This window comes from Heptranchias perlo, chromosome 10 (assembly GCF_035084215.1).
Source record: "Heptranchias perlo isolate sHepPer1 chromosome 10, sHepPer1.hap1, whole genome shotgun sequence".
Lineage (NCBI taxonomy): Eukaryota > Metazoa > Chordata > Chondrichthyes > Hexanchiformes > Hexanchidae > Heptranchias > Heptranchias perlo.
The window spans coordinates 49289552-49305914 of NC_090334.1; the positions used below are offsets into that span (position 1 = coordinate 49289552).

The following is a 16363-nucleotide window of genomic DNA, read 5'->3' on the forward strand; positions in this document are numbered from 1 at the left end:
AAGAATTGGAGAGGTTACTATAATCCCATTCCATAATAAGGAAGTGGGAATTTATGTGAGGTTGCTGTCCATCCCATTGGCTTATTACCGGCATCGCCTAAAAAAGAATTGACATTCGATTCCTGTTTACACAGTACATATAATACAAACTTCAGAGCTGCCTTGGTTTATTCTACTGGGACTGTCCTTCAAAGAATGAATTCTTTCTGATCCATTCATCTGCTCCCTGTTGTACACCTGAGAGAAGTGAAGGATTCCTGGAAAAATTGACTTTCGGATTTTCAACCAAACTTGACAAGTGCCTTCCTACATTATTCAGTGTTCCTTTTAGCAGTATTCATACTAATGAATGGTGTCAGCTGTGGCTCAGTGGTAGCCTCTTACCTCTGAGTCAGAAGGTTGTGGGTTCAAGTACCACTACCAGGGACTTGAGCACAAAATCTAGGCTGATACTCCAGTGCAGTACTGAGGGAATGCTGCACTGTTGGAGGTGCTTCCTTTCGGATGAGACGGGTTAAATCAAGGCCTTGTCTGCCTTTTCAAGTAGACATAAAAGATCTCATGGCACTATTTTGAAGAAGAGCAAGGGAGTTTGCCCCGGTATCGTAGCCAATCAAATCAACACCTAAACAAAACACATTATCTGGTCATTATCACATTGCTGTTTGTGGGACCTTGTTGTGTGCAGATTAGCTGCTGTGTTTGCTACATTACAACAGTGACCACACTTCAAAAAAGTACTTTGTTGGCTGTAAAGCGCTTTGGGACGTCCTGAGGTCGCGAAAGGTACTACATAAATGCAAGTCTTTCTTTTAATACTGGTCAATGAGTTGGGGTATCTAGCTTTTAATTCTTTCCATTTGAACATGGGATTGCACCTCAAAAACTTAAGATTTGTTGAATTTTTATATCAATTTGAAGGAGCAAACCTAGAAACTGAGTCCTGGTAAAGCGTACATTCCGGAAATGTTAATTTGTCATTTCTCTTTACAGATGATGAATAACGTGTTGTGCATTTCCAGCATTTTCTGTTTTTAACCTAGAAACTCTACCTTCTGCATATTTGTACAATGAAACACTTGATGTGTGATCTCAATTAAATAAAATTAATAAACATTAATCATAAATTTGTCATCTGACGCAGGATTATATTTTTAAAAGCATGGCCCAAACCTTCGACTAAAATAACCTTTTAAATGCTGTACTTAATTTTTGCTGCATCACAAAATACTCTAGAGCTTAGCTGTAGTACAAACTGCACTTTTTTGAAAATCAATACTTGAGAAACACCAAAGCAACATTGTGCAAAAATTTTGAAATGATATTTTAAGTTTACAAGGATACTTCCATCCATATGTATTTCCTCTTTTTTTGAATTATTTTCCACAAGTAAATTTTATGTATGCACTTTTACTTATTTTCTCTCCAAGTTTTCTTCTCTTTTCCCTTGCCTTGCTCATGCACTGTTGACTGAACTAAATGAGAAGGTGGGCTTGTGACAGTTCCCAGACTTATACCAGTGCCAGCTGTTGGGATCTGTGCGGTAGTGCTTCAAGCTAATTCATTCTCCATATTTTATCTTTCCCTCTGGGGAAATGTTTTACCCCCACTCAGTACATCCCTGAAATACTGTAGTGGTACGGTAGTGTTAGTGCTTATGTTACTGGACTAGTTATCCAGAGGCCTGAACCAAAAATCCATTAAATGTGTGTTCAGATCCCACCATGATAGTTTGAGAATTTGAATTCAGTTTTAAAAAAAAAAAAAATTTACTGATTTAAAAAAAAACTGGTATCAGTAAAAGTGACCACAAAGCTGTCTAATTGTCATTAAAAACCCAACTGGTCCATTAATATCCTTTTAGGGAAGGAAACCTGTCAAAGACAGAGCAGGGGTTAAAGTTTTCAACTGGGGAAAGGCCAATTTTACTAAACTGAGAAGTGATTTGGCAGAAGTAAACTGGAAACAGTTACTTGAAGGTAAATCAGCGTCAGAGCAGTGGGAGACAATCAAAGGGGTGATTCAAGGGGTTCAGGGTAAACATGTTCCCACAAAGAAAAAGGGAGGAGCTGCCAAATCTAGAGCCCCCTGGATGTCAAGAAGCAGTCAGGATAAGACAAGGCAGAAAAAGAAAGCCTATGATAGATACCAGGAACTCAATACTACGGAAAGCTTGGAGGAATATACAAAGCGCAGGGGTGAAGTTAAAAAGGAAGTTAGGAAAGCAAAAAGAGGGTGAAAAAATATTAGCAGGTAAAATCAAAGAAAACCCAAAGATGTTTTATAAATACATTAAGAGCAAGAGGATAACTAAGGAAAGAGTAGGGCCTATTAGAGACCAAAAAGGTAAACTATGTGTGGAGGCAGAAGATGTGGGTCTGGTTCTTAATTAATACTTTGCATCTGTCTTCACAAAGGAGAGGGATGATGCAGGGATTGAAGTTAAGAAGGAGGAGTGAAATATTGGAGGGGATAAACATAGTGAGAGAGGAAGTATTAAGGGGATTAGCATCTTTGAAAGTGGATAAATCACCAGGGCTGGATGAAATGTATCCCAGGCTGTTAAAAGAAGCCAGGGAGGAAATAGCGGAGGCTTCAACAATCATTTTCCAAACTTCAGTGGATACAGCCGTAGTGCCGGAGGATTGGAGGACTGCTAACATTGTACCGTTGTTTAAAAAGGGAGCGAAGGATAGACCGAGTAATTACAGGCCAGTCAGCCTAACCTCGGTGATAGGCAAATTATTGGAATCAATTCTGAGGGACAGGATAAACTGTCACTTAGAAAGGCACAGACTAGTTAAGGGGAGGTTGTGTCTGACTAACTTGATTGAATTTTTCGAGGAAGTGACAAGGAGGATCGATGAGGGTAGCGTAATTGATGTAGTCTACATGGATTTTAGCAAGGCTTGTGACAAGATCCCACATGGCAGATTGGTCAAAAAGTAAAAGCCCATGGGATCCAAGGGAATGTGGCAAATTGGATCCAAAATTGGCTCAGTGGCAGGAAGCAAAGGGTAATGGTTGATGAGTGTTTTTGCCACTGGAAGGCTGTTTCCAGTGGAGTGCTGCAGGGCTTGGTACTAGGTCCTTTATTTTTGTGGTATACATTAACGATTTGGACTTAATCATGCCCTCTACGTTTAAGAAATTTGCGGACGACACAATATAGGCCGTGTGGTTGATAGTGAGGAGGGAAGCTGTAGACTGCAGGAAGATATCAATGGACTGGTCAGGTGGGCAGAAAAGTGGCAAATGGAATTCAATCCAGAGAAGTATGAAGTAGTGCATTTGGGGAGAGCAAACAAGACAAGGGAATACACAATAAATGGGAGGATACTGAGAGATGTAGAGGAAGTGAGGGACCTTGGAGTGCATGTCCACAGATCCCTGAAGGTAGCAGGACAGGTAGATAAGGTGGTTAAGGCATATGGAATGCTTTCCTTTTATTAGCTGAGGCATAGAATATAAAAGCAGAGATGTTATGCTGGAACCGTATAAAATACTAGTTAGGTCACAGCTTGAGTACTGTGCACAGTTCTGGTCACCAGATCACAGGAAGGATGTAATTGCACTAGAGAGGGTGCAGAGGAGATTTATGTGGATGTTGCCAGGACTGGAGAATTTTAGCTATGATGACAGGTTGGATAGGCTAGGGTTGTTTCCTTGGAACAGAGGAGGCTGAAGGGTGATTTGATTGAGGTGTACAAAAATATGAGGGGCCTAGATAGTGGATAGGACGGACCTATTTCCCTTAGCAGAGGGGTCAATAACCAGAGGGCATAGATTTAAAATTATTGGTAGAAGGATTAGAGCGGAAATGAGAAATGTTTTCACCCATAGGTTGGTAGGGGTCTGGAACTCACTGTCTGAGAGGGTGTTAGAGGCAGAAACCCTCAACTCATTTTAAAAAAAATGTCTGGATGTGCACCTGCAGGGCTACGGACTAAATGCAGGAAAGTGAGATTAGGCTGGGTGGGTGGCTCGTTTCTCGGCCGGCGCGGACGTGATGGGCGGAATGGCCTCCTTCTGTGCTGTAAATTTTCTATGATTCTATTACCCGGTCTGGCCTGTATGTGACTATTGCACAAATGTGGTTGACTCTTAACTGCTCTCTGAAGTGGCCTAGCAAGCCACTCAAGTGCCCACCGCCACCATCTCAGGGCAACGAGGGATAGGTATTAAATGCGGGCCTTGCCAGTGACGCCCACATCACGAGAGTGAGTATTTGAGATTAAAAAGTGATCCAGTTGAGATCAGGCACTGACCAGCTGGAGAAGCTCTAGCAGAATCTACAGCTCCATGTTGCAGTGACTTAGTGAAGGAACATTACACCACATGGCTTCCTGTTTTAATAGGTTCAATACAGAAATTTCCTTTCAAGCAGTCAGTTCTGAAGCACATCCTTTTATTTTTACAGTTGCCACACTCCCACGGTGAGCATCAATCTGGTGTGTCTAATATCTGGTTGTGATTGAAGGAGCATTGTATTGACTGTGCTGCTCTGCTGTTTGTAAATTAAGGTGCCCTTGAGAAATAACTCCCCTCCTCTAAAATGATAAATCTTTTAGTTAATGAATAGCATTATATTAATGGTTGCAAAGGGTAGAAGATCTTACTGTAGCAGTTTTTTTTAAAAATGGGGTTAATTGTTGTGCTTGGGAATGTGACACTTTCCCATTTGAACACACCTAGCGTCAGCAATAAGCACTCACACCTGAGGTTTAACACAATTAGATGTAGATAAAAGCTCTTTCTGTTCTGCTCCAGCAATTTGCATTCACCCTTATTTTTGAAGGCCCACTATTGCACAAATAAATGATCCTTTATTGTGTTGTGGACTTGCAGCTTACTAGGACCTGCTTTGAGGCTGTCTAAACTCATTTAAGTTATTTTTAAGTAATCAGATTGGTAATCAATATGAAGTTATGTTTCATAATTGTGAAATGGCATCTATAGAGTGCATTGATGTTCTAACATGCTGTGCCACAGAGTGGATAGAATGTGGTATTACACCCATGAGTTCTCACACGAGAGAGTACCATCTGGAGGCCATACACTTCCTGAAAAGGAAGAAAAAAGGAAAATTGATGGTGAGCCACCACAGGGTGCTCTCCTATACTTTTATAATGCCCAGCCTGAGAGTGACATTGGCAGAGATTGGAAGGTACCTGCTTGCCCTTGTGGTTGGAAGGTACGTTTAGGAGGGCGGTGAAATTTGCCATTAAAATATGGAGGGGCATAACTGGGGGGTTAAAAGGTACAGTTAGAATTTGATTTCTGTGGAACGGTTAATTTAATAGTTATTTTGAAATCTGGTGACTGACCATTTTTGTCCAGTTATATCAAATATTGGTGAAATATCTGGTGCCATTTTTAACTAACACTGTACAAATTCTACACCGGCATTCTGTCATTCAGAAGTGAAGTGAAGAGTTACAAGTTTACTATTACATTAAAAAAAATCTGGCTTTGGTAGATTGTTCCATGACCTTCCTCTACAATAATCATAGGTTTGAAAGATGTATTTTCAAAATCTTGCTGCTTTGCAAAATGCTAAAATTATGCAATTCATAGTGAATTAATTTTAAATTAACAGTTTAGAAATTAAGCACAGTTGTTGTACTTTGTTAATGATGGATTAATATACTGGTCACAATTCTAACCTAGAGCCTCGAAGATTAATGTTTGTTTTAAATAATCATTTTATGATGGCCACAAGTCCAGGATTCTTTGGCAGGAATTTCCAATCTGTCACGGGTACCCCAGAGGTACCCCAGATGTGCCCCAAGCCTGCTGAAGGTATTTGAATAGCAGGATCCCTCCCTGACCGTGCAAACTTTGGAGTCACCAACGGAGGTCGTGGGAGGGCCCATCTCGGTCCCCCACACCCTGTGGATTTGAGGCCGTTGAGTATAGAATTCTTAAATCTCTCTTGAAGTTCTGTACAAGTTATTTGTGTACCTGAGGATTAAAGGGGTGGCATGTTTTGTGCATTTTCTTTGTGCTCTGATCTGCCTGCTATTCATTAGTATTTTATAATCCCTACTTTCCTATATTTCCAGGAGAATACATAAAAACATGGAGGCCCAGGTATTTTTTTCTGAAGACTGATGGTACATTTATTGGGTATAAAGAGAGGCCACAAGATGTAGACCAACTAGAGACACCTTTGAATAATTTCTCTGTAGCACGTAAGTATGACCCACCATTTCGTTCAGGGATTCTCCTCACTGCCAGATTATAAAAATCCCCTCAAATTAGGCAGTATTTGAAATCCCAATGTGTAAAAGCGGAACAGGAAACTGCGGTTCAAAAGCAAGTTAGTGTATGAAGCTAGGAACAGTTGAATTGATTTTCAATAATATAGTTTGTAACATTGAATGGCAAGTTGTTACAATATGATCTCAATTCTGTTGAAAGTTTTCCCATTTACCATTAGTGAGATTCTGAAAGTATGCATGACTGACAATGAGACATGCAGCTAGTGCAGAGCCTGATCTCTCACTGTACATGTGCCAGAGGTACTTCTGGTGGCTTACAGGAAGCTGCTTTAAATACATGGTGGTCACCCCGTAGCTACAGAGAAATCAGGCGGAAAGGGAGTGGGTGACCACCAGACGGACTAGGAGGAACAGGCAGGCAGTGCAGGAGTTCGCTGGGAGTGTGGTACTCTCAAACCGGTATTCAGTGCTGAATGCCAGTGAGGATGTTGACAACTTGGGGAGTGCAGTCAGGAGCAAATCCACAACATCGTGGGAGACTCGGCTATACAGGGAGAAAAAGAAATGCAATTGTTGTAGGGGATTCGATAGTCAGGGAGATAGACAGGTGTTTCTGCAGATGACGACATGAGTCCCGCATGATGTGTTACCTCCCTGGTGCCAGGGTAAAGGACATCACTGAGAGGGTGCAGAACATTTTGAGGGGGGAAGGAGAACAGCCAGAAGTCATGGCCCATGTGGGAACCAATGAAATAAGAAGGAACAGGGTTGAGGTCCTGCAGTCAGAGTTTCAGGAACTAGGGAGGAAGTTTCAAAAGCAGGACCTCAAAGATAGTAATCTCTGGATTACTCCCAGTGCCACGCACTAGTATTAGGAATAGTAGGATAAGACAGGTAAATACGTGGTTGGTGAAATGGTGCAGGAGGGAGGGCTTCAAATTCATGGGTCATTGGGACGAGTTCTGGAGCAGGGGGATCTGTTCAAGATGGACAGGTTGCACCCCAACAGAGCTAGGACTAATGTCCTTGCAGGGAGGTTAAATAGTGCTGTGGCGGAGGGTTTAAACTAATTTGGCAGGGGGATAGGCACCAGGATGAAACATTAAAGAGAAGAAACAAAGTGCACACAGGACTGGGAGGGACAAATAGCATTAGAGTAAAGATGAGTTCAGAAATAGGAGGGATGAGACGGGGCAAATGTGAGGCAGACTAAAATGAGTTTGGAGTGAATGTACGTAGCATGGTAAATAAGGCTGTTGAGCTGCAGGTTCAAGTTGTTAAATGGACTATGATACAGTGGAAACAACAAAGTCCTGGCTCAAAGAAGGGGAGAATTGGGTACTTAATATTCCTGGCTACAAGGTATTCAGGAAAGATAGGGAAGGAAAGAAAGGAAGGGTGGGGTGGGGGGGGGTAGGTGGCAGTATTGATCAAAGAAACTATTATAGCACTGGAAAGGGATAATGTAGTTTTGGGGTTAAAGACAATCTATTTGATTAGAATTAAGGAACAATAGAGGAGCACAACTGGAGTATTGTGTCCAATTCTGGGCACTGCACTTAAGAAGGATGTGAAGGCCTTAGAGAGGGTGCAGGTAAGATTTACTAGAATGGTTCCAGGTATGAGGGACTTCAGTTATGTGGATAGACTGGAGAAGTTGGGGTTGTTCTCCTTTAGAGCAGAGAAGGTTGAGAGGAGATTTGATAGAAGTGTACAAAATCATGAGAGGTCTAGACAGAGTAGATAGAGAAACTCTTCCCTTTGGCGGAAGGATCGAGAACCAGAAGACACAGATTAAGGTGATTGGCAAAGGAACCTAAGGCAACTTGAGGAAAAAAATTTTTACGCAGCAAGTGGTTCTGATCTGGAATGCACTGGTTGAAAGGATGGTGGAGGCAGATTCAATCATGGCTTTCAAAAGGGAATTGGATAAGTACTTAAAGGGAAAAAATCTGTAGGGTACAGGGATAGGGCAAGGGAGTGAAACTAACTGGATTGGTCTTGCAGGCTCGACGGGCTGAATGGCCTCCTCCTGTGCTGTAACCATTCTATGATTCTATTACACTACTGGGTGTATACTATAGACCACCAAATAGTGGGAAGGAGATAGAGGAGAACATTTGCAGGCAAATTACAGAAATATGCAAGAACTAGAGTGGTGATAATGGGGGACTTCAATTATCCCATTATAGACTGGGACAGTAACAGTGTAAAGGGCAAAAAGGGGAGGAATTCCTGAAATGTGTACAAGACAACTTTCTGGAACAGTGTGTTTCAAGCCCAACGAGGAAGGAAACAGTGCTGGATCTTGTTTTGGGGAATGATGTGGGGCAGTTGGAGCATGTTTCAGTGGGGGAGCATTTGGGGAACAGTGATCATAATATCGTTAGGTTTAGAATAGTTATGGAAAAGGACAAGGAACAATCAAATGTGAAAAGTCTTAACTCGAGGAGGACTAATTTCAGTGAGTTTAAAAAAGGATCGTGCCAAGGTGGATTAGAATCAAAAATTGCCAGGCAAAACAGTAATTGAACAATGGGAGGCCTTCAAGAAGGAGTTGGTTCGGTTACAGAATAGACACATTCCTACGAGGTGGATAAGAAAGGGCATCTAAAGCTAGAGCTCTCTGTATGACTAAAGATATAGAAAAAGGAAGCTTATAATGAACGTAAGGTCCATAATACAGTAGAGATCCAAGCTAAATACAGAAAGTACAGAGGAGACCTAAAAAAGGGAATAAGAGGGGCAAAGAGGGAGTATGAGAATAGATTAGTGACTAACATAAAAGAGAACCCAAAAGTCGTTTATGAACACATAAATAGTAAAAGGGTAGTCAAAGGAAGTGTGGGACCGATTAGGGACAAAAAAGGAGATCATCTTATGGAGGCAGAGGGCATGGCTGAGGTACTAAATGAACACTTCACATACGTCTGCACTAGAGAAGGGAATGCTGCCATTGTCGCAGTAAAGGAGGAGGTAGTAGAGATATTGAATAGGGTAAAAATAGATAGAGGAGGTACTTAAAAGATTGGCAGTATTCAAAGTAGAAAAGTCACCCGGTCCAGATGGGATACATCCTAGGTTACCGAGGGAAGTTAGAGTGGACATTGCAGAGGCTCTGGCCACAATCTTCCAATCCTTCTCAGAAATGAGGGCGGTGTTGGTGGTCTGGAGGATTGCAAATGTTACAGCCCTGTTCAAAAAAGGGGAGAGGGATAAACCCGGCAATTACAGGCTGGTCAGCCTAACGTCGGTGGTGGGGAAACGTTTAGAAACAATAACCCGGGACAAAATAAATTGGCACTTGGAAAAGTATGGGCTAATAAATGAATGTCAGCATGGATTTGTTAAAGGAAAATCATGTTTGACTAACTTGATTGAGTTCTTTGATGTAATGGAGAGGGTTGATGAGGGTAGTGTGGTTGATATGTATATGAACTTTCAAAAGGCACTTGATAGAGTATCACGAAATAGACTTGTTAGCAAAATTAAAGCCCATGAGATTAAAGGGACAGTGGCAGCGTGGATACAAAATTGGCTAGGGGACAGAAAGCAGACAGTAGTGGTGAACAGTTGTTTTTCAGACTGGAGGGAAGTATACAGTGGTTTTCCCCAGGGGTCAGTATTAGGACTACTGATCTTTTTGATCTATATTAATGACCTGAACTTGGGTATAGAGGGTATAATTTCAAAGTTTGCAGATGGTACGAAACTCTGAAATGTAATAAGCAATGTGGATGATAGTAACAGACTTCAGCAGGACATAGACTGGTGAAATGGGCAGACACATAGAGAAGAAATTTAATGCAGAGAAGTGTGAACTGATACATTTTGGTTGGAAGAATGAGGAGAGGCAATATAAACTACATGGTACAATTTTAAAGGGGGTGCAGGAACAGGGAGATCTGGGGGTGCACATACACAAATCTTTGAAGGTGGCAGGACTAGTTGAGACGGCTGTTTAAAAAAAGCATATGGGCTTTATTAATAGAGGCATAGAATACAAAAGCAAGGAAGTTATGCTAAACATTTATAAAACACTGGTTAGGCCTCAGCTGGAGTATTGTGTTCAATTCTGGGCACCACACTTTAGGAATGATGTCAAAGCCTTAAAGAGGGTGCCGAAGAGATTTACTAGAATGGTGCCAGGGATGAGGGGCTTCAGTTATGTGGAGAGATTGGAGAAGTTGGTATTGTTCTCCTTAGAACAGAGAAAGTTAAGGAGAGATTTGACAGATGTTCAAAATCATGAACTGTTTCGACAGAGTAAATAAGGGGAAACTGTTTCCAATGGCAGAGGGGTCGGTAACTAGAGGACACAGATTTAAGGTGATTGGCAAAAGAGCCAGAGCCAGAGCCAGAGGCAACATGAGGAAACATTTTTTATGCAGCGAGTTGTAATGATCTGGAATGCACTGCCTGAAACTGTGGTGGAAACAGATTTAATAGTAACTTTCAAAATAGAATTGAATGAATACTTGAAGGGAAAAAATTTATAGGGCCAAGGGGAAGCAGCAGTGGAATGGAACTAATTGGATAGCTCTTTCAAAGAGTCATCATAGGCATGATGGCCTGAATGGCCACCTCCTGTGCTGTACCTACTATGATACATCTTGTATCATTACTTTAGAGGTGCAAATTTTACTGATGCTTTCTGTAATTGCAAGATTTCCTTAAAGCTGTTCCTCCTACAAGCCAACAGAAGTATACTGGAGATTTTTAAAGAGATTTTCTAGTCCAGGGAATTGTCTTTATTGGAATTTATATAAAAAGACCCAATCTATTCCAATAGTCTGCAACTATTTTTTTTCATTGTGGAAATCATAACATTCTGTGTGAGGGTATTAATTAAACTAAAAATACAAACAAACAACATAGAAGTGTTTGCAGATGTAACGTAATGTATAGCATATTTTTTGTCTTCAAGCAGACTTGAGTTTCAACAAAAGGTCCATTAAAACAAAATGACTGAATTCTTTCCAATGCCTCCACTGACTGTAAACATGTTTGATTAAACAATGTTTTATACCATAAGTATGCTAGTGAACTTTATTTTGTAAGTATTTATTTTGTACTGTTTTTACTGCACTTCCAATGTGCATTATAGAAAATTATTGATCAGCCAATTATCCTACTTAATTTCCTTTGGCAAGGATTATTCCATTAAAATGTCTTGAGCCAAGCAATTTCCTTAAGCCATAGGTTTTTAAATCTGTGGACCTAAAGGAACCTCTAAGGAGATCCCAGAGGATCCACCAGGTCAACAGATTTCTGTCTACGGTTGGGCACAATGTTTTGAATGCTTTCTGTATTTATTGACTTACTAGCATGTTATTTCTTTTGCTGTGTTCCTTTTTTTTCACATTCTGCAATTGGATCACTCTCTTCCTTTTGTAGTTAGTTGACAGTGTCTTTTGGAAGAGCATGAGGTTTCCAGGAGTGGGTCCTTGCAAGTGTGTTAGTATTTGCATGGGGAGGAGATTTGATAGACTTGTCCAAAATCATGAAGGGTTTAGATAAAGTAAAGAAAGAGAAACTGTTTCCATTGGTGGAAGGGTTGAGAACCAGAGGACACAGATATAAGGTGATTGGCGAAAGAACCAAAAGTGACATGAGGTAAAACTTTTTTACATGGCGAGTAGTTATGATGTGGAATAGGCTGCCTGAAAGGCTGGTGGAAGCAGATTCAATCGTGGCTTTCAAAAAGGAATTGGATGAATATTTGAAGGGGAAAAGCTTGCAGGGCTACGGGGGAATGGGACTAACTGGATTGCTGTTACAAAGAGCTGGCATGGGCTCGATGGGCCAAATGGCCTCTTTCTGTGCTGTAACCATTCTATGATTCAATGTGGAAAAGTTTGAAAATCATTGCCTTAAATGGACTCCACTGTAACTGGTTACTGTTTGTACTTTGTTCAATTCTGTTGGGTACAAGACTGATGAAAATACTAGAAAAATGTGAATGTTCTTAACTGCCAGAATATGGGAAAATAACCATGGGCTCAATTTTGAAATGGTAGCGGGTGGGTAGCGCGGGGTGAGGGTGCGCGTGGAAAACCCGAATTTTTTTTAAAAACGTACCTTTTCCGAAGCGATCGTCATGTAATTAATGGCGATTAAAGTTGTTTCCGGGTTTCGCACCCGGCAGCCAGTCTGATTGACAGACTGGCTGCCGACAGGAGCTGCAACGCCGAGGGTGGGGTGAGGGAGAGACGTCATCCGGCACTGGAACAGAGAGCGGAGGGCGCTGAAGATTGTGGGGGGAGATCGGAGAGGGAGACATCGGGGTGGGGGACATCGGAGAGGGAGACATCGAACATTGCAGCAGGATGGAAAGGTAGGTTTATTTTGTTTTTTTAATATTGTGCAATGGTTTTTTATTTCATTTATTTCATTTATTTTTGCCTGATCCGGCCCAACCAAGCATGAATCAGAAGCTGTGGGAAAACTGCCCAGGAAAGTTTAAAATCATTTAAACTACTACGTCAGAAATAAAGCACCTTCAGTACCTCAATGAGGTACATTTGGTTCTTCAACTATAATCCCGCCGGCTTTAATTGCCGGCGAGACTTCCACATTTGTGAGGCGTGCGCGTCTGTGGGGAACCTGGAAGTCAGTGGGTTGGAGCCGGCTTCCTCACCCGCTTGGGATTTCCCCAATTTTCACAGCGCCAACCCACCCGCAATTTCCTTTGAAAATCGGGGCCCATGTGTTGGATGCTGTTTTGAATTTGAACGTTGTGTTCGTACAGCATTGTGGTTCTTGTTAGTCAAAAGGCTCAGTGTTCATTTGTGATCTAATAATGTGGTTGTAATGATAGAACTGGGTAATTAGGCAGCATATTGTTCCATATGACAAAGGCTCTCTATGTGACACTCTTGATTTGTAGGGGTTATTAGTAGACAAAATTCTTGTTTATCTCGTTTGCATTTATAGACTGCTGCATCAGCAAACTTCAAATCTTTGTGAAAGGAAGGAGATTAATATCCTGTTTAAACCACAAACTCAATCTTACTCTTTCTTTCCTTCCTCCAACTCCACAATGCATTCAGTTCACAAGTAAATTGAAAGCATGTTTCACCACCTCATTTTCATAATCTAAAGTCATTTTAATGTCACTCTTCTTCATTACATTATTTTTACATGGATCCTTTTCAATTTTGTCATTTTTGTTTCTTTACCCCTTTATTTTTTTAGGCCTTCTCCCAGCAATAGGAACTATTTCCAGTCCTCATTCAGTGATACTCAGGCCAGGTGCCAAGTGTTGTTTAAAATTAGTTCTTCCCCTCCTCCCTTTAGGGGACACACCTACCTTCCAGTGATGATAGTGTCACCAAGATTAATATTCACTGAGACATGAATTCAAATATTATCATTCTGTATCATAAAATGTTGGAAGACAAAAACAAATTGCACCACTGCCCCTCTCTCGCATTCCTAATTTTTTATAAACAACTAACTTAAGAGCCAGTTTATTCTATCAATCAGAATATAATTCTAGAACATGTTACTTAACATTTTTTGAGAGTTTTTTTTGTTTTACGTATTAATCAGTATGGATCAAATGCTGTTAGGTGTATAACTCAATACCATGTCATTGAATAAGTTATGTGGTGTAGTCCCATGAGCTTTTTTTCACACCAGGGGGAAGTTTTAACCCCCAAGAATGGGTGGGCTGGAGTCGGGTAGGAGGTGAAAATACTAGTTTTTGCGATCACGACCATAACCCGGCTCCAATGCTCCCACTTCCGGGTTTAACGTGCGCGCGTTTGGATTCATGCACGCAGCCGAACCATGGAGGTCGCATCCCCAATTAGTTCTGGCGGACGTGTATTTAGCGGGGCACTTAACGTCCTTAAGAGACGTTCAGTAGCGTTCTTTTAATTGAATGTAACCAAGCTTTAAATTTAACGCCTCCAGGACGGCTTTCCCAGGGTTCATGAATCTTGCCAGGTAAAAGGAGGCGAGTAGGGCCGGTTCATCAGGTCAGAGCCTTTATTGCACTGTTTGTGGACGAGGAGGAGCAGGAATGTTTCTTCCAAGCCCAATGAGTATTAGCAGCGATTTGGTCGACCCTCCCCTCCCCCCCCCCCCCCCCCCCCCCCCCCCCACCACCCCCGGCAATATCACACTTACCTGTCATCCACTCCTCGGCTGATTTTCCACCGGACAGTAGGTCAAACTGGCTGGCTGTCCCGCGGGAAACCCAGAAATAAAATTGTAATTATTTAGTTAGGTAGAGATCGCACATTCCAACCCAGCAACTTTACTTCCGGGTTTCCCATGCAAAAATCTACCCCCGCGCTCTCCCGGCTCCAGATAATAATCATGCTGCAGAAATCTATTCTGTTTATTGCTAAAACCTGGTTTCATTGTATGGTATGAGTAATGTTCTTGCATACAACTTACTATTGTAAAATAAACAGTTGTTACTCGCATGGAGGTTGTCTGGAATACTGGAGATCAGTTTAAATGACTGAGGTTTGGTGGCTAACTTCATGCCTCGTTGAACTAGCAGTCACATGTGAGCGGTCAATCACTACTGGAGCAACCCACACACATTGTACAAAAGTTCTAATCTATTTTGAGCAGTTTCTGCTGTACTTGAATTATGTCAATTTTTGTCTAATTACGCTGCTGTGAAGTGCCTTGGGATGTTTTAGTACATCAAAGGCCCCATATAAGAGCAAGTTGTTGTTGTTGTTCCCAACATGCATTATCTGTCTTGGCCAAGCATAGATTGCCCTTTCTAATCAGAACGTATTAAAATTACCTCATCATATTAAAGCTGAACACATATTAACTGGGATACTCAGAGTGTAAAAGGCTTAGAGGGTACAAAATTCTTAACGTGCATCCAGGAGAGCTTTTTGAGCCAGCATGTAGAAAGTCCTACAAGAGAGGGGGCGGTACTGGACCTAATTCTAGGGAATGTGGCCGGCCAAGTGGAAGAAGTGCTCGTAGGTGAGCACTTTGGTGACAGTGACCATAATTTGGTGAGATTTAAGGTGGTCATGGAAAAGGACAGGGAGGGGCCGGAAATAAAGGTTCTAAATTGGGGGAAGGCCGATTTTAATAGGATAAGGCAGGATCTGGCCAAAATGGACTGGGATCAGCTGCTTGTAGGAAAATCCGCATCGGAGCAATGGGAGTCTTTCAGAAGGGAGATTGAGACCATACAATGGCAACATGTTCCCGTAAAGGTCAAGGGTGGTTCCAAGAACTCCAGGGAACCTTGGATGTCAGGGGATATACGAGAATGGATTAGGAAAAAAAGGAGGGCTTTTGGCAGATACGGAGGAAGCCCGAGAGGAGTACAAAAAGTGCAGGGGGATACTTAAAAAAGAAATTAGGAGATCAAGGAGGGGCCATGAAATAACACTGGCGAGCAAAATAAAGGAAAATCCTAAGATGTTTTATAAGTATATTAAGGGTAAGAGGATGACTAGGGAAAAAATAGGGCCCATTAGGGACAAAAATGGCATTCTGTGTGTGGAGCCGGCAGATGTAGGAGGGGTTCTAAATGAATTTTTTGCATCTGTTTTCACTATGGAGAAGGACGATGTAGACATAGAAATACGGCAGGGGGACTGTGGTATACTCGAACATATTAACATCGAGCGGGAGGAGGTATTGGCGGTTTTAGCAGGCCTAAAAATGGATAAATCCCCAGGCCCGGACGAAATGTATCCCAGGCTACTGTGTGAGGCAAAGGAGGAGATTGCGGGGGCTCTGACACATATATTCAGAACCTCTCTGGCCACAGGGGATGTGCCAGAGGACTGGAGAACCGCTAATGTAATACCATTATTCAAGAAGGGGAGTAGGGAAAAACCGGGGAACTACAGGCCAGTGAGCCTAACATCAGTGGTAGGAAAATTATTGGAAAAAATTCTGAAGGACAAAATTAGTCTCCACTTGGAGAAGCAAGGATTAATCAGGGATAGTCAACATGGCTTTGTCAAGGGAAGATCATGTCTGACTAATTTGATTGAATTTTTTGAGGGGGTGACTAGGCGTGTGGATGAGGGTAACGCAGTGGATGTGGTATACATGGATTTCAGTAAGGCCTTCGATAAAGTCCCCCACAGGAGACTGGTCAAGAAGGTACGAGCCCATGGAATCCAGGGTGCCTTGGC

General features: G+C 41.9%; 1 protein-coding gene across 5 annotated transcripts in view; it reads left to right on the top strand.

The window, feature by feature from the left end:
• akt1 (v-akt murine thymoma viral oncogene homolog 1) overlaps positions 1 to 16363 on the top strand; it is a 95483-nt gene that overhangs the window by 40507 nt on the left and 38613 nt on the right. For 4 of the 5 annotated variants that reach the window (XM_067991685.1, XM_067991687.1, XM_067991686.1 and 1 more), the window contains one exon: positions 6066 to 6194. The exons of the other annotated variant lie outside the window; for it this stretch is intronic. In XM_067991685.1, coding sequence (XP_067847786.1) covers positions 6066 to 6194 — 129 coding nt within the window. The remainder of the gene's footprint in view (positions 1 to 6065; positions 6195 to 16363) is intronic. 5 annotated transcript variants of the gene reach the window in all.